This window comes from Siniperca chuatsi, linkage group LG6 (genome assembly GCF_020085105.1).
Source record: "Siniperca chuatsi isolate FFG_IHB_CAS linkage group LG6, ASM2008510v1, whole genome shotgun sequence".
Classification (NCBI taxonomy): domain Eukaryota; kingdom Metazoa; phylum Chordata; class Actinopteri; order Centrarchiformes; family Sinipercidae; genus Siniperca; species Siniperca chuatsi.
In genome coordinates, this window is record NC_058047.1 from 19,403,654 (window position 1) to 19,425,405 (window position 21,752).

A 21,752-nucleotide genomic window follows, 5' to 3' on the forward strand; every position below is an offset into this window, starting at 1 on the left:
GGGTGAACTCAAACATTTTCTGGGTATCGATTTCAATCAGTCAGATGGGTGTGTAAAAATGACACAGGAAAAGTACACTAACAAGATACTACAGCGTTTTAATATGCAAGACTGTAGGACCAGAGAAACACCCCGCGAGCAAAAGTTAGAGTATACTGAGAATGCAGTAAAGATGAAAGATGTAAGAATGTACAGATAAGCTGTGGAAAGTCTTATATACCTGACTATTTGCACCAGACCAGATTTGAGTTTCGTAGTGAGCAGGTTATCACAGTATTTTGCTGAGCCTACAGAGGAACAGTCGGTAACTGTGAAGCACATACTTAGGTATTTCAAAGGTACAGCAGAGAAAGGGTTAAGTTTTAGGAGAAACGACTGTGAGAAACTAGGTATACAAGCCTACAGTGATACTGACTGGGCAGCTGATACCAGTGACAGACGCAGTACTACGGGGTACTGTGTGAGTCTAAGCCAAAACAGCTCTCTAGTCTCGTGGAAGACTAGAAAGCAGCCAACTGTGGCGCAATCCACATGCGAAGCAGAATATATGGCACTGGCTTCAACCATGCAAGAGTGTTTATACCTAGAACAGTTATTGGGAGGTATAGATAACTATGAGTACACACAAACTATAGTACATGAGGACAATCAGGGAACAATTGCCCTTGCCAAAACTGGTAACATGGTTGCTGATAAGACGGTGTAGTCCCTCATTCGTCCAAGAGTGTTCTATTGTATCGACTGAAACCCTTTCTACGATGGTTGCTGATGTAATGACCAAACCTGTAAATAAGTTGAAACTGGATAGGTTTACAGGTGCTCTTTTTGGAGATTGATATGTGTATGACAGGGGTCCACATTCATTCTACCTTCTATTTTTGTTTGTATACTGTGTATAGCAACCTGGGTACAAGTGGGGGTATTAAAATATGTTCATTATGTCCTCAGTTGTATATTGATGTAATGCTGTACTGTTCTGTATTATGCATATGCGTATGCCACAAGGGGGCACTAGAGTGTGAGCAGCATAAGACGCATTTGCGTTATTATGTTTGTCCCGGTTGATTTACGGTTGACTCTTACTGAAGACTATCTGACCGTGAGACTGATGTGTCGGCATCTAGAAAAGAAAAGAAAATATGCCAAGAACGGCTAAAGATGGTACATCTCTCGTCCACTCTTTTCCTTCGAATGCATCGTTAGCTGCAACAATAGTGTAGTACAACTCAACACTGTGCAACCATGTTCGGCACAGCTTGCAGAAATCAAAGCTTTAACCGCCACATGTAACAGCCCACTGCATACTTAATGATTAAACTCACAATGTGTGCCTTGTTTTTTAAGTGTTTGGTTTGGCTTTATGCTTATGGCTTTAAATACGGGATCCATTTTGTCAAAGAGAATATAGATGCACATGTTTGAACCTGTTAATGCAGCACATTGTCCTGGTGGTGTTGTGGTCATGGGACAGCCTGTCGCAGACTCAGGGTTTCCTTTGGCGATGACCCGAAAGGATAATGGAGGGTGGGACTGGTGAGACCCAAAGGGGGGAATGTCGTGTATGGAGGGAGGGATCAGGTTTTTTTCTGGTTCTCTTAGAATGAGATCATGGAAAATGTTCAGTACTTTCCAGAGCCCAGTTATATAAGCATGACACCATTGTTTCTTGGGAAAGTTGGATTATTCTTAGAAAAATCGGTGGAGAATCCACCAGAGAAGGAGGGACATTTCTGGGCTATAAAAAACAGTGTGCAGAGCTGTGTGTTCAGTTCGGTAACTAGTGCCGGCTCAGGTTTATCTAAAAGAATAAACTCTATTGCATAGAACTCTGATCTTCTCCAGTGACTTATTTTGAGTGTCTCCATTTTTTGTTCATCTGAGTTATTATTATTATTTTCCTCTCTGGTAGGGTGCTAAAATAATCCTTTGACATGCTATAATCTAATGTTTTAGTTAGCTACAGGCATTTTGTTAGCATTTTAGCCCTTGGTTGCATATTGTGAGGCCGATTGTTTTCCCCTCCGTATGACACATTGCGTCTGAGAAAACATAAAACATAGCAATGTTACTGAATAGTATTGCCACAACATGGCCTTTGTTGTTTGAGATTCACATTGGAAGTCCACGTCTCTCCATTTAATTTGTGATTGCCATGTAGAGTTAATCTTTCTCACTTGAAAACAAGTAGAAAAGCTATTTTTACCTTTTGAAAAACAATCAAAACATCTTCATAGATTGGTCAATTAGTTAATTTACTTTTCAAATTCTTCTTTCAAAAAAGAATTACTGTTGTTCTCTCACCTTTCCTCTAACTGGCCACGGCCAACCTCTCTCGCGGCTTCTGCCAATGTTATTTTCCTCACTTTTGCCAATGCCTGTATTGTGGCCTTTTAGAAGTACCATAATTCAGCCATTAGTGTGCTTGTTCTTCATTTGCCTTCAGTTCATCTATATATGAAGACATTTTTATGAAAATCTTTCTGTCAATACTTGATCACAATTATCAACATTTGATTTAGAAATAATTTAATTCCTCTCGTTTATCTGTCCACTAACATCTGCCATCATTTCAGACCCTGCTCTCCTTCTCCTGCCCACCAGCACCTCGTACCTGCCTGCAGACATCATCCTCATTATCCCATTATCCAAAGAGTTAATACTGTGGACCTGCACAGTAGCCTAGTCATTTGCCACACTGTGTATCATGTCTCCTAGTCGTAGAGTTGCAGCCCTTTTGTTTTGCCTGAATCTGCCTGCCTGCAATTGTGATTTTGAACTATGATAGTTTTTTTAGTTTTTTCCTGCCTTAACTCTTTACTTGTTTAACCTTTTGGTGTCCTGTGTTATACCTGCTGACAAAGTAAACTGTCTTAAATACTCCTTTTTTTGTCTGTGAGTCTGCTTTTGGGCCAAAAGCAATATTTCTCAGTTTCCCATCCTCTTACTGTCACTATTGCTAGAAAGTACTGCTACAACTTTTGGTTGCATTCCTAATATAGGCTAACTACTGCTATTGTTTCAAATACCAATGGAGCCCTTTAACTAGTACTAAAACCTCCATATGTAAGTCTGGCTTTGCTTCTTCCTGCTATCCTCTTGTTTTTTTTTTCCAACCAACTGTCATTTGCACAACACGCTTTTGTCTCAGTTTCCTTCCATTTTACATTATGTCCATTTCTGTCTATCTTCCTTTTCCTTATTTATTTCCTTGTATTTTTCCCTTCCTTCTTTCAATCTCTTATTTTCCCTATTTCTGCGTTTCTGTCCCTTATAGTCATATGCATAGCTTCCACCCAATCTTTAGCATCTCTGGGATAATCTAGTCCAGATTTGACAAGTCTAGGTATTGTGGTTTTTGATCCGGACCTGGTCCAATGTGGTCTAAGTGTTAAAAAAGCAGTGAAATCACCCTTTTTTGCATTTTCACAAATACAATAAAAGGTTTTATAAGGATCGGTCGCTCAGCGCTGTAAGTTAAGTTTCCCTTAACTTTGCCCTTAACTGCCGAATCGGAAGCTACGAATCGGAAGCTAACTTCAGTCGTCACTGAGCACACATACAGGCTTGTTTTTCAGTCTGGGAATCTTTTCTACAACTGCAAGACACAGATATGAGTTTGCTGCTAAATTAAAGCTAAATTAAATGTATATGTGAGGTAAAAAAATAATCATTATCATACCTCCATTGTCCACTATCCTCTGGTGCGCAGATAGGACACTTTGCCAGGCAGAAGCCATCTGGAAACATAAAGAAAGTGAATGACTATAAGAATATAAACACTCAAATCTGTGACATTTAAAGACAAACATCTACTCACCGATGTTGTCCTTGCAAACGGTGTTGCAGCAGTAAACGTCAGGGGCAACGCTGGAGAACCTTTGGACACTATCTGGCAGATTATTAGCAAAATTCAATTTGCAGCACACCCTGCACCCAAATCCAGGTCCTCGTTCTGAGATATGAGGAACCGGAGCGACCAGCCGCACCCGACTCAGTGCTGCTGCAAGACTGGAGCCAAGTAACCAATAATACACTGCACACAGTTACAATGCGGAAATGTCTTCTACCTGAACAGTTTTGAATGTCGGTGAAGAAAGTAGTAAGATTTGAATCACTTCCTGCTTTTCTTCGCTTTGGGTTTGGTTTGGAGTTTGTATTTTGTCAGGTTCAGTTGGTTGTTACATATTCAGCACAGCAGGGGACGCTGTTCCCTGCCATAATGTGACCGACTTTAATTATTATGATTTTACTTTTCATTAGTTGTTTTGTATAATTTCACGTATTTAAATATAGTCCATCAAGGGATACATGTTGACAGATAGATTTGACAATAATAAAAGTAAATGCAAGACTACAATCAGCCAGTCAGTTTAAGTTGTTAAGGAGAAAGACAGCAAAGCTAAAATCTTATTTGCATTAGACCCAGAGAAAGAGTGCATGACAGACCAGAGTTTAGTGCTGAAAATGATCCTCAATATAGAAAACCCACTGAGTGTACAGAGGACTGGGACTTGCAGTCAAACTGGTTCTTTTCTCCAAACTGGTTCCAAACTAAATCAAATTTAAGGTTGTGTAAAAGTCAGTTTCTCTAATGTAAGCTACAATATATTCTCTCCATACTTTAACTGGATCTTTTTTTTGTTTTACCTATGAAAGCGTCTCATTCCTGTGACACACCAAGTTATAACAAGAAATTCTTGTATAAAACGAAATAAGTCAGCATGTTGCAGTAACAAGAAAGAATGTCATTAAAACATGAACTTTTGTTCACTTTCTCCATGATAAAAATATAGATAATAAATATTGACTGGAAGACTAACAGCAGTTCATATGTGCCACTAGCTGGCATAAAACCTGGCATTTACCTTGTGTCCGGGCTTTATTATCCAAAGTTAAATTCTATACATTTTTTTCCACTAACATTGCATTTTTATTGTGGTAATAAACCTGACAATTATCTCACATACTGCTGGTAAAACATGTATTAAGCCGACATAAAATGCAATACTGCAATACATTTCAGGATGCCATACAGATGTAACTTCAAAGCAAGACTACTCATAATATAGTGATAAAAACATGATCTACTATGAGGTCATTACAAGTCAAAGTACACTGCTGATTCACTACAAGTCCCTACAGGAATATCATAGGAGCAATATACAGATTGTTTTCATTTTATAACAATTTAAAAACTGATCGTGTTTATGGCATTTTGTATTTAATTCCCAGTGATGGTACCGCAATAATACCATAATGTGGCAACATTGGGGGGCTGCTTTGAGGCGCATGTGCATGAAAAGGCACCGTGTAGGACTTTCACACACAATCCCATCAAGACTCCTGTTTAACTGTCTTGAAGAAGGAGCTGAGGGAGAGCTGTCTGCTGCCGCCGTTAGCTGCACTCAATTTGGGTTTTTTTGAGGTCTGTGGTTTCTTGTCAGCGTGCTTTTGCCTCTTTCCATCCTAAGTGCAACAAGCAGAGACAAACAATAAAGGTGAAATCTGTTTTTAGTATAGGATTATAGAATAAGGTAGATTTTTGTAAAGGGGTATACAATATCTAAATATCCAGAAGTACTTACCTTAGAGGATTGTTCTTTCTGACTGTCCACAGAATCACAAAGCTTCACAATCTGCAGGAGAGGTAACATGTTGATCCCATTCCCATTCATGGATTGTTTACACAGACTACACATGAACAGATGTGGACACTCACTCACTCCTGCTGTCAAATTTTTCTGAAACAAACTCAACGGCCAACTACTATACTTTATTGTGACACGGAAATCACAGCAAGTGTCTCTCGACACCAGAATGCTGTTGCAAAAGCATGCTTTTGTGAGTGGTAATCAAGTCCCTTCCTGGTGCTGCAGGTAATGCTAACCTTCACACGCACTGTGTAAACAAAATAAAAACCTTTTTCACTCCTGTGGACACTGCAGCTTCCTGCAGAGCGGATCTGGTGAGCCACTGTGCATTTTCAGTCTGTGTTTGTGTGTCACCGTCCTTCAAACACGCACTGTGAACCACGTACGTCTGGTGGATGTGGGAGAAGATGTGAACCACCTGCAAACAGCCAATCAATGAGCCATCAGAAGGTGGTTACACAGCTAAAGAAAGAGTTTATCTGCATATAACATCAAGCTTACCTCTCCCACATACTGGAGCAGGTTTTCAGTCAGATGGGTTCCCAGTATCCTGCTGATCTCAGCACACAGCACCTGCTTCTGTTTCATCTCAGAGCTCTTCTCCTCCAGCAGAAGACTGGGAAACTCCCACAAGCCTGCCAGCAAACCTGTCCCCACACACACACACACACACACACACACACACACACACACACACACACACAAAATCAAAAACTGTTTATTTAAAGTATCTCACCAGATAAAGTTGTTGAATTATATATTTAATTAAATTTAAGCTTAATTTTTAGTCTATTTGTATTGTTGACAAATTTGATTTTAAATTTGAATTAATTTTGCACTTTGAGTCACATTTTAAAAGTTTTCCATATATTGAATTTATTCTTGCAGCCCACCCAAATAGATGTACTTTCACCCGTTCTTGTTTTTTGTATTTCTGCATTTAGTATTTCTTTAAAGTTTGCCTGACTTAAGAGTTCAAATACAATGAAAATCCCTGCCAAAAGCTGCAGAATGACTGATAAGTCTACCAGAATCATTGCCTGGTTCTAGATCAATGAATCGCTGCTCACGTCCCCATATTTTTCAGCAATTCAGTCTCATTGTCAGGCTAGAGACAAATTCATTTTGCAGCCAACTCTTAACCACCTCAAACAGATCCCCCTGCAGGCACTGACCTTTGTTTGGTCTCTGTGTGAGCAGGTATTCGTCCTCTCCCTCCTCTCCAGGTCTGATCATCACACAGGTCAGAGTTCGCTCCACTCGAGGTGCTTTCTTTGCTGGCTTTCTGGGGAAGTTCTGAACACCCAGCTCATCGTCCCAGGGCTCGGAGGGACACAGTGGACATGTCCCGCTGTTCACTGAGGGAGAGGAGAAAGTATTTTAATATAATATTATGACTACATGGAGGTCTGAGAGGTCTGAGGGAGCGAGGAGGACTCAGGACACTTACTACAGTCTTCTATATCAGGCAGGGTTGACGGCTTCCTGTCCAGCCTCCCCAACAGCTTCCTGGAGTTTTTCTCTTGTTTGACATGAACCTGCACATTCACACACTGTATAAGCCCGCCATCAAGTACAGTATGATAATAGTCTATATTAGCTTTTTCTGCGTCTACAATACAAAGCAAAGCACAAATCATAACCATTACCTACTACTGGTTTAGCACTTAGGATGCTTTTTTAGGATGAGTTTTACCTTGCAGTAAGAGTGACAGTGAGACTGTACGGGACACTGGCTGCACAGTGGTCTTTTAGGAGTGCAGACTCGGGCTCCCAGCTCCATCATGGCTTGGTTAAAGTCCCCAGGTCTCTCAGGGTCCACCAGTGTATTGACTAGACTCCTGAAATAGAGAAAATTAATATATGACTATATTTGGAGGAGTCTTAGTTGAAACTTCAAAACTAGTTTGATACTATTTACAAAAATGTTCTTTTTTTTCTGTGCTTTGATCACATAAAAAGCTGATATTCATTTTCAAAGTTCAGAGAGCAGCTGAAACCAAAAAAAAAAAAAAAGTGAGAGTGGACTACAGCAGCATTCAGCACAAAGTCAACAATTAGGGGTGGAAGCTGAGAGAGGACCTGTAAACTGTCTTGAATAAAATGCCTTTTGGATTCTTAAAGTAAAAATTCAGGTCCCTTGAGGATGTTAGTTTGAAGTTTAATCTCACCAAAGGGCCTCTGTTACCGCAGGACTTGTGCTTTCGGCTCCGATGGCCCTCAGGCGACACAGCACCCGAATCACATTACCATCAACGGCTCCAGCAACCTAGGCAACAGAGATCTTTTCAATCATCGGTGATAAATGAGGCAGTGCAGCTATCAAGTGTGGCCTTAGAGTTTGCTCAGACCCATGGACACACATACAGCTCTGTGTGTGTGTGTGTGTGTGTGTGATTACCAACCTGGCCCAGTGCAATAGAGCCTATAGCTGCAGCAGTGTAGCGTCCCACTCCAGGCAGCTGTTTCAGCAGGCTGTCAACTGTGCGAGGCAGCTGTCCCTTAAGCTCTGACACCACCTAAAACAGACCAGTAATACAATGAACACTCTGCACCCTAATATTTCACATTCTGTTGGTCAGTGGATTACATAATTGGTCATAACATAAAATCATACCAAATAATTATTACTTTGCAATTTTAAGAGGTACAGAACATATCAGACTAAAATGTAGATATATGCCACAGAATTGTTTGATGCAGTCAGAGCAGATTTACAGAGCACGACACAGACCTTCTGAGCTCCTTCATGAAGCCTCTTTCCTCGGGAATAGTAGCCAAGGCCCGCCCACATCTGGTTCACTTCCTGCACATAAATGAAATCAATAAATCTGATTTAAAATCAATACTATTTGAAAATCACCGTCATCTTTTGTGACTGCTTTTTAGTAATCACCTCTAGTGTGGCAGCTGCAAGATCCTGCACTGTGGGCCACCGCTGGAACACAGTGAAGACTTTAAATTACACATCTAACACATTTAATATATGACAAGGATTTCAATGTAATGAACACCTCCAAGGCACCTACTTTCATCCATTTGTTGTAGTAGTCTGTTACTGTGGCAACTTGGGTCTGTTGCAGCATGATTTCTGAAACCCACACTAAAAAAAAAAGAGAGGCAACTGTCTGGTAAAGAGTGTCCGCAGCAGTTAAAGTTATGTAATTTTGACAAGAAAATATTTTCTTACCCGCATATGTCCTGATGTTGAGGTCTGACTCTGTCACAGCCTGTAAAAGAAACACCAGGAGCCAGTCAGTTAATTGTCAGCATTGTTTGTGCTGATAACCAGATGAGAAAAAAGGCTACAGTATAACAGGAAAGACTAATCAACTGAAAAAGTCAAATGCTGTCAGATATCATCATTACAAAATTAAGACATGATATTTTGACTTGCACATCCCTAGTATACTTTACCATGACTATGCAATCAAGTTTTTTGTTGTTTTACTTTTAGGATTTTTTTTGGTCTACCTGTAGTGACAAAAGAGATTAAAAATACTAATGAAACCAACAAATTAGGTGTGAGAGAAATCTCAGTGATAAAAGCATTCTTGTTAAAATAAAAAGGCGAGTTTTATGCAGTCACCCTATCTCTGAACCAAACTTACTCCTGTACTTTCATAATATTTAATTAAAGTTTGCCTTTAACAGAAAAAAGACTATAATTTCTTGTCACAACCAGCGAAAGAAATGCTTCTCTCTACCAGAGTCCTCCATGGCAGCTCTCTCTTGTCCTTGTCATACCAGTTGAGCAGCTGAGACCGCAGCAGCACAACATCAGCAGGATCATGGAAAGTGTGGTATGTGGACGGTGAGGAAGCATTCGTGGTTTCCTCTGGAAGACCAAAAACATCATTCTCATTCAAACTAAACAAAAAGGCAAATCCCACTGATTTTCAAGCAATAGAATATTGATCTAATACCCTTAAATGGTTCAAATGTTATATGCTGAGGGGGCGGACATTAACAGAATAGGTGATACTAGCCAGGTAACAAGATACAGGGGGTGAGTCAGTAGAGAGATTTTTTACGTCATAACTTTACATTTCCTACTTCGTAACTGCTTTTTAAGGCGGAGCTCTGAAATAAATTGGCGAAGACATTCCGAGTTTATTCACTGTAAAAGTGTCCCACGGGATAAAGTTTGGTTCTCTAGATGTGCCTTTAGATTGCTGCGGTAATTTCTGAGGCGGTACAATTCACTACCTAGTTGAATGAAGACCTTTCTGACACAACAAAAATGCACAAATGTACACATTGCAATGGTAGTATTTATTGAGTGGCTGCTGTATTGGATACAACTTTTATTAGTTCTTACATGAATCTCATGTAGGCTTCAGGGATGTTTGTTCATGATCACATTAATGAGGATAGATTAGGTACCTAAAGTGTCTGTCTTTTCACATAATACGTGAAGTAACATGATTATGGTAGCTACCTTCTTTCACAGCTGTCTTTGACCTCTTCCGCTTTGTTTTTGCTGTTTCTACCACCTCCAATCCAGCTCTCTTGCTTTTGTGCATCGCTGAACGTAACTTGCTCATAGCCAAATACAAAAGTAGCGACTTATTTCCTTTCTCTGCTCACAGCGTGTGCACTCCTGTTTACTTCACTGATCCCTTTTGGTTCCCGCCACGTTCAGAGCGGACAGCTGCTTCACGTCCAATCCGCTGCGAGGAAACGCATAACGTCATCTCCGGTGGAAGGGTCAAAATCAAAATTACGTAGGTTGTCTGTGTAGTTGTGCAACTATCATTTCATATTGATTATTATTGACTATCATTATCATTACCCTGGATTAGAGGATGCATTTACTTCATTAGTGCATATTCAAAATAACCAAAATGTAAATTATCATTAAAAAAAATCTTAAACAGAGAACATTCAAAAAACTTTCAAATGCTGAAATCTCAATGATAGATTAAAATCATGTCTTGTTAAGCAAACTAACTAATAACAATTCAGTGTAAAACTGTATTACAGCTGGGCACAACTAATAACTGAAACAAATTGATCACTTTTTTTATAATTCCACAAATGAAAAAAGGTAGACGCAAATTAAGAATTAAACTGTCTTTTAATAACATACAAACAGTATTTACACAAGATTTTCTAAATTTGAGTCATCTGCATAATTAAAACTATTTGTTCCTCTTGTCAGTCTTCACAGTTGTCACCATCCAAAACTGGAATGCAAAGATTGACAAAAAAAAAAATATATATATATACATATATATATTTTCACATAGTACAGGAAACTGACCAGAAGATGAACTAATAATAGTAATATATGATCAGTACCTTCAGTTATGTTCACCTTGTTAGTTAGCAGGATTTCAGCTTGTGTTTCATCCATATTCATGTACAAAGTGTCAGCTTTGTGCTGTAGAAAGAGGGTGATAGAATCTGTTAGTGCTTCCTTCTAACAGCATCCATATGGACATTTAAACTAATACTATCAAGTTAAAGCTTACCATAAAGGCTGCAAACAGTGCACTGCCAATGACTCTCTGCACATGTTCCTCAATAACTGGGTATGAGCGGACAAAGTGCTAGGCAGAGATGAAAGCAGACATTCAGTATTAGTGTGTGTGTGTGTGTGTGTGTGTGTGTGTGTGTGTGTGTGTGTGTGTGTGTGTGTCTGTCTGAATGTATGTATGCAGGTTTGTTAGTGACCTGTATTTAACTATAATAAATCTACACTTTTGGGCGAACATGCCCATGCGTGTGTGTTAATGCTTATTGCATGCGTATATGAAAGCATGTGTGTACCTCCAAGGCCAGACTGGCTTGTATTTGGGCATCAGTGTGTTCTCTGTTACCCATAGCGTACAGAAGATGTTGGATCACTCCAAGAGGGAGGAGCTCACGGGAAACCTCCTGACTGTCCTTGGCCAGTAAGCTTCAACACATTAATGACCATAAAAATATGACCAGCAGCTAAAACTATTACACTGAGCTAATTAAAGTCATTAAAGCAACATACTAGTAATACAAATTCAATATATATTACAGATATTTACACATCACTTGTTCTGACAATGTTGTGTAATAAAACATTCATTACATTATGTCTAGTTATATTGGACTAATATTTATGTCCGTACCGTATAGTTTTAGCTGCAGCAGCTTGTTGCACAAACGCAGGCAGAGATCCAGTCATCTTGATTATCTCAGACTCTGATGGGATTGTATGTATCAGCAAAATATGTTAATGTAACAAATTAGGTCACATTATGTCAAAAAATTGAGCTAGCACATGCTATGCTAGCACATAAATTGATGCGTTTGGGTAGGTTGAAAATTACATATCTGTATCAGAAATTGCGGATATATTAGTGATGAATAAAGAAACACTCTCAGGTCAACTCTCCGTTTAACTTATATTGAATGTATGTATTTAGTACTGGCGCCAGGGAGCAAACACCATGCACATCAAATACACAAAATAAAGTGTCAACTTGATCACAACCATTCCACTGGCCTAGTTATACCCACGGAAGAAGGGCGTGTATGGCTCCTCGAAGCTATCATGTCTTCCCCCCTAAACAACAAAATCCAGTGAGCACCAGTTTCCCACATAGCATATCTCATGAAATTGAGACAACCGAAGGTCTTCTAATCTTTACGACTGGACAGTCTGAACCTCCTCTGAGGTCGCAATGACCCTTTTGAGTTATTCAACTGATGATTTAACAGTGAATCAGCAATTTTCTACCATAATTAGCAGAACTCCTTCCTAAAGGAAATTCACTTCCTGTCACTGATCGGTCTGAAAGGGTCGCTGCACTGTATCAGCCTTTGGGAAAAAATGACTTACTACACTTTTAAAAAAAACAACACACTTATAGAACAAAGTGGTACCTTCCATATTGTGGAGCTGCTGTACTTCTTCTTTAGTAGGCCTCAGCAGAGAGACCAGTCCACTGAGCAGCACTGGCCTCACATCATAACACTTCAGGTCTAAGATCAGATTTATAGCTGCCAGAAACATACACAGGTAGAGAAGAGTTTTTGACAAGATTAAAAAGATAGAAATGTTTCAGACATAGCCACAATGGCTAGTGGATTAATTTGTCATTTTTAAAAAAAACATCCCATTAGCCACAGCAAAAGTTTACCAGCATGTGGTTTTAAATAATTTCTATGCTTACCTTCATCCTGAACCTCAGGCTGCAGGGACCTGAGCATGTTCAGCAGAGGTTCCACAATGCTGTGATGGGCTGTTTTCATTTTGGACTGTGAGAGAGGATAGTTATTATTATTGTATTTCTTCTAATGTCTTAAATATACCCGATTTTGCCAGGATATCCTTAAAAATTAAAAGCTATTCTTCAGTACTCTGGTTAAGAAAAGATCAAATAAATGCATGCTCTGAGAACAATGAAAGTACATGCTTGCATTAATATATTGCTTAGTGTGCACTCTCTTGCTTTACCTGCACAGTGTGTAAGGTGTGCAGGACCAGCTGCTGGGCCTTTGGGGAGGTACAAGTCATGAGAGCAATCAGACCTTTGTAGATTTGGATTTGATACTTGGGGTTTCCATGGGACAGGGACTCCAGGAGGGCCCATGCTGTCTCTTGGGTTTTATCTGTGTTTGACTTAGCCAGACACTCTGCTATAGCTTTCACACCTGCAATAATGTAGGGCAAAGCTGATATGTCTCCTTCAGTGCTACACAAGTCATCCAAATGGTAAATGGAAAGTACTTGAACAGATCAAGTCATCTGACAATACAGTAGATAAACCAGAGAAAAATAAAAATAAATCTGGTTGTAAATAGTTTTTGAAAAGCAGCTTATCTGCATGCCAGGATGAAACAGTGCTAAATATACAGCTATATATACACACACACACACGCACACACACACACACACACACACGTATATATATATATATATATATATATATATATATATATGTGTGTGTGTGTGTGTATTCCAGGAAGATTCTTTATAAAATTTACCATGGCTTTCACAGATAATCTCTTTGTACTTGCGACCAGCATTTGAGACAGTGAGCAGAAGACGGAGGGCCTCTGCCTTTTCTTCCTCTTTGCTCTGAGAGTGGCTCAAGATGTCCAGGAGAGTGAGAACACCTCCATCCTCCAGGAACTCCATTAGGTACTGATCACTGAGGAATGTGACAAAAGTGTGTGACTGACAAAAACTGCATAATGGGGCACAAATACAGTCGTTTACAGTAGTATTTCATCTAACTCACTGGCTTGATGAAGAAAGGAAAATCCCAATTGCTTTAAGCTGCAGTCCTAAGAATGTCCCAAACATGTATCTGAATATTCAGTGAAGGACTGGGTCTCAGTTGATTACATAGTCAATTCAGTCAATTTGATTTCAGCAACAATATAGTTAAATGTGTGCATGTATGCAGTAAAGGACATGGGGAAAAAAGTAGAAATAATTATATTTGGATTCTCATAAGTCTATGACATTGAAGATATAAAAAAGTTTAAAAATTAATCATTATTGTTACATTCATGCATTGCAGAATACCATATGCAATTGTTTATATAGTACATATTATTGAACATGTTGTTTCTATAAGCTTTTCTGCTGTTATACAAGCGCCCACATTCAGCAGGGGCCCCAAAAAGTGTGAGGACAAATACCTGAACATTTATGATCTTCAAATTCACATGTTATTAAAGTTTGGTTACGTTTGGTTTTGACACTGATTTAGAAATGTGCCCAATACAACAGGCCAGTGTGTTTAAGTTGAAGCACCACTATTCAACAGTGACACGGAGCCCACGACATAGATTAAGAAAGGATACGTGAGTCTCATCCAGGTGGTGAGTCGAGCCAGGAAGAGGCTGGCAACCTGCGCAAACTCCAGCTCCAGCTCATAAAATGTCTTCCCTGTGTTTTGAGTCAGGAAAGTGTCCAACATGCGGCTGCGGACTGTCCTGTCACCACGGTCCCATTCTCGAAGAAAACTGAGTACTTTGCCGATATTCGCTTGTTCTTCCTGTGTTGACATCTTGTCTGTCTTCCTTCTTTTCACGTTGGCGAACTCAAGTTAACGTTATTAAGTTTTGTTTAGCTCCGAGAACCAGCAGAGTAGGCTACTGGTTGTATCTGCTCTGCAAACTGTTTGTTAAAAAACCATAATCAACCTAATGACTGAATATTTGCCTATAAAAACAGTCTTCATTTGCTCCATGTCTTCTTCCACTTTGTTTGTAGCAGCTAGCTAATGGGTTGCTTAGCAACGCCGCCACGATCTTCGGCTCTCTGATGTTTTTAGCCAAAGCATTAATCAGGATATGATTGTTTTTTTAAAAGTAGCCTATAGTTTTAATAATATATGATAAATGTATATAATTTAGAGCAGGAAATGTCCCTTATGTAACATTTTGGTAGAAAAAGTATTTACATAAAAGAAGGCTATTTTTCCAAATTCCAGTTCACTCTCTTTAGAGAGGAAAATTTAGCCTAGTTCTGGATCTTAATGTATAATAAAATAAAGCCCTTCACTGACTCATGATAGTTGACTAAGAAATCAATATGTGAGACCTATAGTTTGTGTTGTATTATCTCTCACTTGTTTAGTTACATATTAGCAATATTACCAGCATTATGGAGCCAGCAATGTAGCATGAAGACCTCTCAAGATGTCCCTGCAGTCATTTGTTATTCAAGAGAGGGATAAAAGTGACAAGGTAAGGTTTAAATGTACAAATAACTGACTAATCCAAACTTTAAAAATGTATGTAGTTAAAGGAAAAATACAAGTCTTAAGATAAGATTTAAACTACTCAACAGAATCAAACTCTCTGATGTCAACAGGAAGTTGATTCCAGAGACAGGAGGTGCAATAGAAGAAGTCCCTGCAGTCTCCTGTGACCTGGGTTTCCAGAGGTTTGTGAGCCCATTCAGGGGTTGTGGAATACAGAGGAATTGCCGATGTATCGTCCTTTATCATGTTTTTGTATTGCATAATAAAGGGACTTTAAAGTTCAAATTTTATTTTCTATTTCTACCATTGTCACTTGCCAAGGCATTGTTGATGATGAATCCCTAAATAAATATGTTAACATAACTTCATGGCACCATAGAAAAATTTCACATTTGACCTTTGTTGGACATACATAAATATTTCATGTGTGGTAAAAATCATTGTATAATTGAAAATTAAAAAAATGGCCTATGTGAGAATAAAATGTGGTGTCAGATTTCAACTGTTATTCTGAGAAACACCCCTTTAGTGGGTGTGGTGATTAAATATCTGCATACAATGTGTTAAACTGTGCACAGATTTCCCCAATTTATTTCTTCAGTGAGAGACCTTTCTTCAGTTCACTTCATTTTGAGTTCTGGTAAGTTCATTCCTATTTTTAACCAGAAAAATGTATAGGCTACCGCAAATAATATGCGATGCCACTGCATATTATTTGCATAGAGAAAACATAAAATAAGAAAATGTTTTTGAATACAGTAACTTAGTTCCTGTTTTACTTCTTTACCCCAGTGCACTGCAATCAAAATGAAAGAAAATACTTTATTATTCTTCTGCATTCTTTTGCTGAGCGTCAGCTTGTCCGCTGGTGAGTAAACTGTTCTTATCCTGTGAAGCTGTAATACCTCTGTGGTTGTTTTTTAATGTCTAAGCACAGCTTAATTTAACACCACCACGCGTGAGACAAATAAATATAAATGTACTCTTCTTTGAGTGAATAAACAATATTCTCAATGGCAATAAAGGTGGAAGTTGTAAACCCAAAACACTCATAATTTAAAAAAAAAAAAAAATCAACTTTAAAATTAACTGTCAACTGGTATGAAGCAATCTGGGCTCGTTTTGTAAATGAAAGTGGAGCCAATATACAGTTAAGACAACACTGGTGATTCATAAGTCACATAACATGTAACATTGATTCAACACTGACATTATTCATAGGATAAACCTATGTAAATGTAAGGCAAAAACTGAGCTCATTACATTACATTTTTCTTTAGGTCACGAGGAAGGTTTTATTAGGCTGGCTAATGGTCAAGATCACTCTGAGGACTGTGTGGAAGTATGCATCTTCCATGGAGAAATAAAGGATAAAATGTCAGACGCCAATTTCCCCTCACAACAAAATCACTCGCTTTGCCCATAGTGTGTGAAGGATATCAGTGATGAAGATTGCTCAAGTGAAAGTGAAAATGTCACTTGCCCTTCTTTGCCAGCTGTTAGTTTGAAGATTGAGGAAAAGAACAGTGAGATGGAGGGACGTATTTGTTACAGCAATAGGCTTGTTGTGTGAAGGAAGGTATGTGGTCCACATTGATGAATTTAATGCTGTTGATGGTGAGAATCTTGTATTTGTACCAAGCAGCGCAGAACAAGTCTATAAATGCCCCTGAAACCTGTTCTCCTACCAAGTGGTGGTACATCCTCAGTACTCAACAGATTAGTTTCTGTTTCAGCAAAACAGAAACAGAACTTCAGTAAAGAGGATATGGACAAGTATGATTTATGGACAGCATATAATCTTTTATACAAGGGAAGTAAAACATGATGACCAAACTTATCCTGTGCGTGAGCCTGCCAGGGGCGCCTCACAGGAACAGTGGAAACTAGCTGACAGTCTGTCTTGGTCTGTGTGTAGAGCACCCGCCTGGTGCTGTCTGTACCGAATGTCAAACTCAAAGCCAAAATCAGGGTGCAAGAAACGCAAGAAAGACATGCAGAAAGGGGCTGAAAGAGAGAACAAAGGGTGACAATTTGTTTCCCAATGTTTCTCCAAGAAAGGCAAGTGCCCATGTTGTGTCCATGAGAACCTACACAGCCACATTAGCATTTTGTAAAATAATATCCTGGCTTAATGTTGAACCCAGTTCCAAGCTAGCTACAAGTACAATATCACTGGTGGTTTGATTTCGCTTAAATACACTCTATAGATTAGCATTATCCACTTACAACATTCTTAGCATTACATTTTGATTATTTAGCTGAAATTTAAGCAATACTTAAATCACTTTGCAGGTGTGGTTTGTTACAGCAATGTAGCCTACATGGGTGCTCTATGGGGGCCCAATATTATATTCTGTCATGGGGGCCAAAATCTCTGGGAGCATCCATGAGCCCAGCTGCAGTTTCACAAGTGTTATGGGATATGTGGTTCAGTTGTTCAGGGCTGATAATTGTGTTTGTGATGGCTGCCTTGTTTTCATTTCTCTTTGCTTTGTTATGTGATGATGGTAGAGGAAAGTCCATCGTAATGTTGCTTATGTTCTTAAGTATATCCTTTATTGTCTGACAGTAATACAATTTGTGGTAAAAGAATAAAAGATCATATTTGATTTATTTTGTTATAATTTATTATTATCCTTTATTAGGTACTTGCACACTTAATAGATAGCATTAGTGCTACATTTATAAGATGTATTTGATTTATTGATTCATTGAGTAATTATTTTACAATATCTGAAAAACAACATATGTAAATGTATCAAGTTTGAGAAAAAGTCAGCAAAAGGCAGGAAAGGATTCACACATACATGCTACGTACTGTAAAAGGCTTGTAGTGTGAAGGGAGGTTCGTGTTTCCTATGTTAGATTTAAAGTGTTTGATTGTTACAGTCAAAGCATTTGTTCTAACAAGCAACAGTATGACACAAGTCTGTCTATGTTTAACACTTTCGTTTGGCCACATCAATAAAGAAGGGAGGGAAGAGGATAAAGAAGTCACTGAATGCATTATATTGAACTTCAAATTTCACATTTTTAGAGATATATCAGCTTGTCTGCTGGTGAGTAAACTGTTCTTATCCCGTGAAGCTGTAGTATCTCTGTTGTTGTTGTTTTCATGTCACCACCATGTGTGAGACAAATAAATATAAATGTTTACTGGCTTATCTTCTAGAGTGAATAAACAATATTCTCAATGGCAATAAAGGTGGAAGTAACAAACCCAAAACACTCATGATTAAAAAAAATATTTATACAATGTATTTTAAGTAAAATAATATAATTTGCTACTTTGTTTAATCACATCCATTGCAAATTCTTCAGTTCCTAAATGGCAAAATGTGGCTCTATTAACTGTCAACTGGTATGAAGCAATCTGGGCTTGTTTTGTAAATGAAAGTGGAGCCAATATACAGTTCTAGATGGCAGACAACACTGGTGATTCACAAGTCACATAACTTTAATATCGATTCGATAACATTGACATTATCCATACAATAAACCGTAAACTTTTTATAAGAATGACCAGTTTTACTGTAAATGGAAGGCAAAATGGAGTTTTTACTTTAGTGTAAATACAGACATTTTTTTCATCTTTTTCTATTCGAATTGAACTCATTGAAGACAGATGGCTAAACTTGGTTATTATATTAAATTTTTCTTTAGGTCATGAGGAAGGTTTTATTAGGCTGGCTGGTGGTCAAGATCACTCTGAGGGCCGTGTGGAGATCTTTCATGATGGAGCTTGGGGGAGCGTGTGCGATGATGACTGGGACATAAATGACGCTCATATAGTGTGTCGCCAGCTCCAATTCCCTGGTGCAACAGAAGCTCTAGCATCATCTGCATTTGGCAATGGTAATAAAGCTCAATTTGACTGTGACCCTCTGAAACTCAAAGCAGTACGGTACAATCATACATGTGCCAAACACTAATGATGAAAACCTGTCATTTGAACAGTATTTAGTACAAATGGCTATATTGTCACTATCTGATTTTATTCTGTGATTGATTTTGTGTTAGGGGATGGTAACATCTGGATGGACAATTTAGGCTGTATTGGGACAGAGATGAACCTGCTCCACTGTACATTTCCCGGTTGGGGGATCCATAACTGTGGTCACAGTGAGGATGCTAGTGTTAGATGCCAAAAAGGTAAGGCAACCAATGTTTAGGCAAGAAGTATGCATCTTCCATGGAGAAATAAAGCATAAAAAGTCAGACTCCAATTTCCCTTAACAACAAAATCACTCACTTGGCGCATATTGATCTCTTTCAGGGCCAGAACCTACCAACAGGAAGCTAAGCCACGAGTATGATTTGGACCACAATGCAAGCCTCTCTCGTCAGCTGGGGGAGCTGTTCGACAGTGGACGTGACTGTGACTTGAACATTGCTGTGGTGGTGAATAACAACACCGTTGAGACAATCTGTGCTCACAGGGTCATCCTTTCTCTGAACTCAAACCTCAAAACTTCACAGCCAGACTTCAGCAGCCTCAGCCTTGATGTCACTTCTGACTGCAGTCAACACGCCAACAACTTTGTCAGGTAAAAGTAAACTTGTGACTTTAAACTTTTTTGTCATGTAAACCTGTACCTGATTTGTAGTCACTCTCTGTCTAATTGTATGCACTGAGTTAGAAATATCTGAATTTTGCTAATGAAAATGTTTACATTTCAGATACTTCTACACAAGAAAGATCAAAGACACACTATCCTCTGCCCAGTGCATTTTCAAGATGGCATCCAACTGGGGTCTGACAGAGCTTCACAATGAGGTTGCAAATATTTTCAGACTGTTTCTTCCAGAGGATGCCACTTTCCACAGTCAGAACTCTTTCTACCAATATGCAGTTTTTATAGGTGACGAGGCACTACAGGAAGTTTGTCTTCGCTACCTGGCGTGGAACTATGAGGCGCTGATCCGTTCCCCAGCCTGGACAAATCTTCCATTTGGTCTTGTCAAAGCTCTTCTGTCTCGCTCAGACCTTGTGGTAAGTAATGAAACTGTCATCCTGAATGGACTGGAGAGATGGGTGGCAGCCCAAGGAGACACAACTATTCCTGAGATCCTTCTGAAGCTCATCCGTTTCCCAATGATACCAGCTGAGGACTTATACACACTTGATGGCTCACAGTACCAGGCCAGCAAGTTGCAGGGGTTTCAGTTTAATGCTCTGCCCTTCACGACATTGCTCAATGACCTGAGGGAAGAACAAAATGTCTACACATCCAGGATTTACACTGGCATGCCATGGAGCTTTACCTTCAACTACCACGTCGTCAAAGCTTACAAGGATTTAGGGTTTTACACTCTTCATGGCCAGCGCATCAATATTCTGACATCTGATTTCCAAACATCTGTTCATAACAGTGCCTATTTTGCTTTTCACAACATGCGCTGGAAAACAAAAGTATATATCAGTGATGAAGATTGTGAAAGTGAAAATGTCACTTGCCCTTCTTTGCCAGCTGTTAGTTTGAAGATTGAGGAAAAGAACAGTAAGTTACCCAGTAAGATGGAGGCATGTATTCGTTACAGCAATATGCTTGTTGTTAAGTGTGAAGGGAGGTATGTGGTCCACGTTGGTGAATTTAATGCTGTTGGTGAGAATCTTGTATTTGTACCAAGCAGCGCAGAACAAGTCTATAAATGCCCCTCAAACCTGTTCTCCTACCAAGTGGTGGTACGTCCTCAGTACTCAACAGATTAGTTTCTGTTTCCTCTGGGAACTTCAGCAAAGACATATGGACAAGGATGATTCACAAACAACATATTATCTTTCATACAAATTAAGTAAACATGACCAAGCTTGCCCTGTACATGAGCCTGGCTGCAGTTTCACAAGTGTTATGGGATATGTGGTTCAGTTGTTCAGGGCTGATAATTGTGTTTGTGATGGCTGCCTTGTTTTCATTTCTCTTTGCTTTGTTATGTGATGATGGTAGAGGAAAGTCCATCGTAATGTTGCTGATGTTCTTAAGTATAGCCTTTATTGTCTGACTAACAATTTGTGGTAAAAGAATAAAAGATCATATTTGATTTATTTTGTTATATTATCCTTTATTCAGTACCTGTACACTCAACACATACCATTAGTGCTGTAAGATGTATTTGATTCATTGAGTAATTATTTTACAATACCTGAAAATCATCATATGTAAATGTAGCAAGTTTCAGAAAAAGCAAAAGATTCATACATAGGCCTACATGTAAAAGGCTTGTAGTGTGAAGGGAGGTGTGTGGTTCCTACAGTATGTTAAGTTTTAAGTTTTTAATGGTTAGTCTCAATGGAGCATTTGTTCCAACAAGCAACAGTATGAGACAAGTCTGTCCATGTTTAACAAACCTGTTCTACAAACTGCTACACCATAAGTAGAAGGAGGATAAAGAA

The 21,752-nt window shown here is 38.9% G+C and overlaps 4 protein-coding genes across 9 annotated transcripts in view; 1 reads left to right on the forward strand and 3 right to left on the reverse strand.

Moving 5' to 3' along the window:
* elovl8b (ELOVL fatty acid elongase 8b) overlaps nt 1–4,165 on the reverse strand; it is a 30,190-nt gene extending 26,025 nt beyond the window's left edge. For 4 of the 5 annotated variants that reach the window (XR_006378403.1, XR_006378402.1, XR_006378401.1 and 1 more), the window contains exons 1-2: nt 3,818–4,165; nt 3,680–3,737 (exon numbers count right to left, since the gene is read on the reverse strand). Coding sequence is in view for 1 of the 5 variants with exons in the window: in XM_044200424.1 (XP_044056359.1) it covers nt 3,680–3,737 (58 nt within the window). In the remaining 4 variants the exon portion in view is untranslated. The remainder of the gene's footprint in view (nt 1–3,679; nt 3,738–3,817) is intronic. The other variant, XM_044200424.1, reaches the window with a different exon arrangement.
* Nucleotides 4,166–4,860: 695 nt separating this feature from the next.
* Nucleotides 4,861–10,392, reverse strand: mutyh (mutY DNA glycosylase). The gene is made up of 15 exons (XM_044200417.1): nt 10,093–10,392; nt 9,359–9,489; nt 8,842–8,881; nt 8,681–8,754; nt 8,548–8,589; nt 8,386–8,457; nt 8,057–8,170; nt 7,823–7,920; nt 7,348–7,492; nt 7,102–7,189; nt 6,827–7,009; nt 6,153–6,298; nt 5,920–6,069; nt 5,586–5,636; nt 4,861–5,466 (listed from the first exon to the last, which is right to left on the reverse strand). Exons 1-15 carry the CDS (start codon nt 10,196–10,198, stop codon nt 5,335–5,337), a joined length of 1,572 nt encoding a protein of 523 aa, XP_044056352.1. The 5' UTR covers nt 10,199–10,392; the 3' UTR covers nt 4,861–5,334.
* Nucleotides 10,393–10,712: 320 nt separating this feature from the next.
* On the reverse strand, nt 10,713–14,869 carry armh1 (armadillo like helical domain containing 1). 2 transcript variants are annotated; one of them, XM_044200420.1, is made up of 11 exons: nt 14,451–14,869; nt 13,880–13,948; nt 13,623–13,789; nt 13,093–13,289; nt 12,809–12,893; nt 12,519–12,635; nt 11,762–11,834; nt 11,427–11,556; nt 11,129–11,206; nt 10,972–11,037; nt 10,713–10,840 (listed from the first exon to the last, which is right to left on the reverse strand). In XM_044200420.1, exons 1-11 carry the CDS (start codon nt 14,654–14,656, stop codon nt 10,796–10,798), a joined length of 1,233 nt encoding a protein of 410 aa, XP_044056355.1. In that variant the 5' UTR covers nt 14,657–14,869; the 3' UTR covers nt 10,713–10,795. The 2 variants fall into 2 exon arrangements, with proteins under 2 accessions (XP_044056355.1, XP_044056354.1); XM_044200419.1 differs by having other exon boundaries at nt 10,956–11,037.
* Nucleotides 14,870–15,933: 1,064 nt separating this feature from the next.
* LOC122878080 (galectin-3-binding protein A-like) lies at nt 15,934–21,400 on the forward strand. Its single transcript, XM_044200416.1, has 6 exons — nt 15,934–15,995; nt 16,148–16,223; nt 19,022–19,213; nt 19,379–19,510; nt 19,635–19,905; nt 20,039–21,400. Exons 2-6 carry the CDS (start codon nt 16,163–16,165, stop codon nt 21,069–21,071), a joined length of 1,689 nt encoding a protein of 562 aa, XP_044056351.1. The 5' UTR covers nt 15,934–15,995; nt 16,148–16,162; the 3' UTR covers nt 21,072–21,400.
* The last annotated feature ends 352 nt before the right edge of the window (nt 21,401–21,752 follow it).

Coding starts and splice junctions, on each gene's coding strand:
- mutyh (XM_044200417.1), bottom strand. CDS start 10,198: ATGAGCAAGTTACGTTCAGCGATGCACAAAAGCAAGAGAGCTGGATTG. Junction 9,490..10,092: donor AAAGACAGCTGTGAAAGAAG/GTAGCTACCATA, acceptor TTGGTCTTCCAG/AGGAAACCACGAATGCTTCC. Junction 8,458..8,547: donor TTGCAGCTGCCACACTAGAG/GTGATTACTAAA, acceptor ATTTATGTGCAG/GAAGTGAACCAGATGTGGGC.
- LOC122878080 (XM_044200416.1), top strand. CDS start 16,163: ATGAAAGAAAATACTTTATTATTCTTCTGCATTCTTTTGCTGAGCGTC. Junction 19,511..19,634: donor TAGTGTTAGATGCCAAAAAG/GTAAGGCAACCA, acceptor GATCTCTTTCAG/GGCCAGAACCTACCAACAGG. Junction 19,906..20,038: donor CACGCCAACAACTTTGTCAG/GTAAAAGTAAAC, acceptor TTTACATTTCAG/ATACTTCTACACAAGAAAGA.
- armh1 (XM_044200420.1), bottom strand. CDS start 14,656: ATGTCAACACAGGAAGAACAAGCGAATATCGGCAAAGTACTCAGTTTT. Junction 11,207..11,426: donor AAGCCAGTCTGGCCTTGGAG/GTACACACATGC, acceptor ATCTCTGCCTAG/CACTTTGTCCGCTCATACCC. Junction 11,038..11,128: donor CACTGTTTGCAGCCTTTATG/GTAAGCTTTAAC, acceptor CTCTTTCTACAG/CACAAAGCTGACACTTTGTA.